The sequence below is a fragment of the Curcuma longa genome, chromosome 1 (genome assembly GCF_044706935.1).
Source record: "Curcuma longa cultivar G26 ecotype Majalengka, Jawa Barat chromosome 1, ITB_CL_G26_1.1, whole genome shotgun sequence".
In the NCBI taxonomy this organism is placed as follows: Eukaryota; Viridiplantae; Streptophyta; class Magnoliopsida; order Zingiberales; family Zingiberaceae; genus Curcuma; species Curcuma longa.
The window spans coordinates 24,178,017-24,179,359 of NC_133861.1; the positions used below are offsets into that span (position 1 = coordinate 24,178,017).

The 1,343-nt window shown below is 52.7% G+C and overlaps 1 protein-coding gene across 1 annotated transcript in view; it reads left to right on the forward strand.

The window, feature by feature from the left end:
• The first annotated feature begins 962 nt into the window (after nt 1–962).
• LOC141826643 (U2 small nuclear ribonucleoprotein B''-like) overlaps nt 963–1,343 on the forward strand; it is a 1,492-nt gene continuing 1,111 nt past the window's right edge. Inside the window, exon 1 of the mRNA XM_074713912.1 lies at nt 963–1,091. Within this exon, the coding sequence (XP_074570013.1) occupies nt 963–1,091 (129 nt within the window). The remainder of the gene's footprint in view (nt 1,092–1,343) is intronic.

Below are 1,343 nucleotides of genomic sequence, written 5' to 3' on the forward strand. Positions count from 1 at the left end.
GCTGGTCGATCAGCTGATCTAATCGACCTGATCGTCTGACGTATCCGTGCCTTAGCTGAGAAAATCCTGCTCTTAGCCGAGAAGATATTACCCGAGAAAATAGTATCATGGCCAGGATAGTATCAAGTTACCCGGGAAGAAGGTTGTCTTGATCGGGAAAAATATAACCGGGAAGAAGGGTAGCTTGGCCGGGCAAAGTGAAGAAGAGAGAAATGAGGCCGGGAGAGAAAAGGTGTTGGCCGGGAGGAACAGGCCAAAAGCAACAAACTTGACCGGGAACTTCAGCCGGGAGAAATAAGTTTTTGCTCGGGAGAAGTAAAATCTTGCCCGGCAAGGAGATTAATTTCGTCGAGAGAAGTGAAGCCGGGAGAAGGTTTTATTGGCCGGGAAAAGCAAAGCCGAGAGAAGATTGCCCGGGAACAGCAAGAAAAGTGCCCGAGAACTTGATCTTATGGATAAGGGCTTGCCCAGGGAAATAGGCTATCATGATAGGAATCAATGAGGCCGAGTAACAGGAACAATGGCCGAGAAAACGGGATGAAAGGGAAGCAGGAACAATGGCTGGGAGAAAGAGAGAACGGAAGGTGCTGATCGACCAGCTGGTCGATCTGATAGGCTTGATCGACCAGCCGGTCGATCAGATGGGCTGATCGACCAATTGGTCGATCAGCCTGGCCTGATCGACCAGCTGGTCGATCAGCGCTAGTGATAAGTTGATTTATGAAGTGAGATTAATGTCTGAAAGGTCTGGGAAGTCCGTCTTATCGGGAATTTAATATTTATGAAAGATCGGAGAGAGCTTTAGTAGTTCTCGACTGAGGTGGTCTAGAAGAAGCCTTGGTGGCTTAGGACCGAGATAGCAGAGAAACTTGGTAGGCGGGTCGGCTTTGGTAGCTCGTCTTCGAATGGTCCAGGAGGAGTCTAGGTGACTCAGGACCGGGGAGCTTGGTGCTCGTGGGAGAATGGAGAAAGCTCTTTGTAGCTTGTCTCGAGATGGTCCAGGAGGAGCCTTGGTGGCTCAGGACCAGGGAGCTTGGTGCTGGGGAAAGAATGGAGAAATGGCCGGGATGTGGTCCAGGGGAGGAGCTTTGGTAGCTCGGCTCGGGACCGTGAAGCCTTTGTGGTAGCTCGATTTCAGGGAGCCTTGGTGGCTCGGAACCTGAGTGGCCGGGAGCTTGGTGCGAATGGCCGGGATAGGTCCGAGGGAGCTTTGGTAGCTCGGCTCGGGACCGTGAGCTTTGGTAGCTCGATTTCAGGGAGCCTTGGTGGCTCAGAACCTGAGTGGCCAGGAGCTTGGTACGAATGGCCGGATGGTCCGGGAGAGCTTTGGTAGCTCGGCTCGG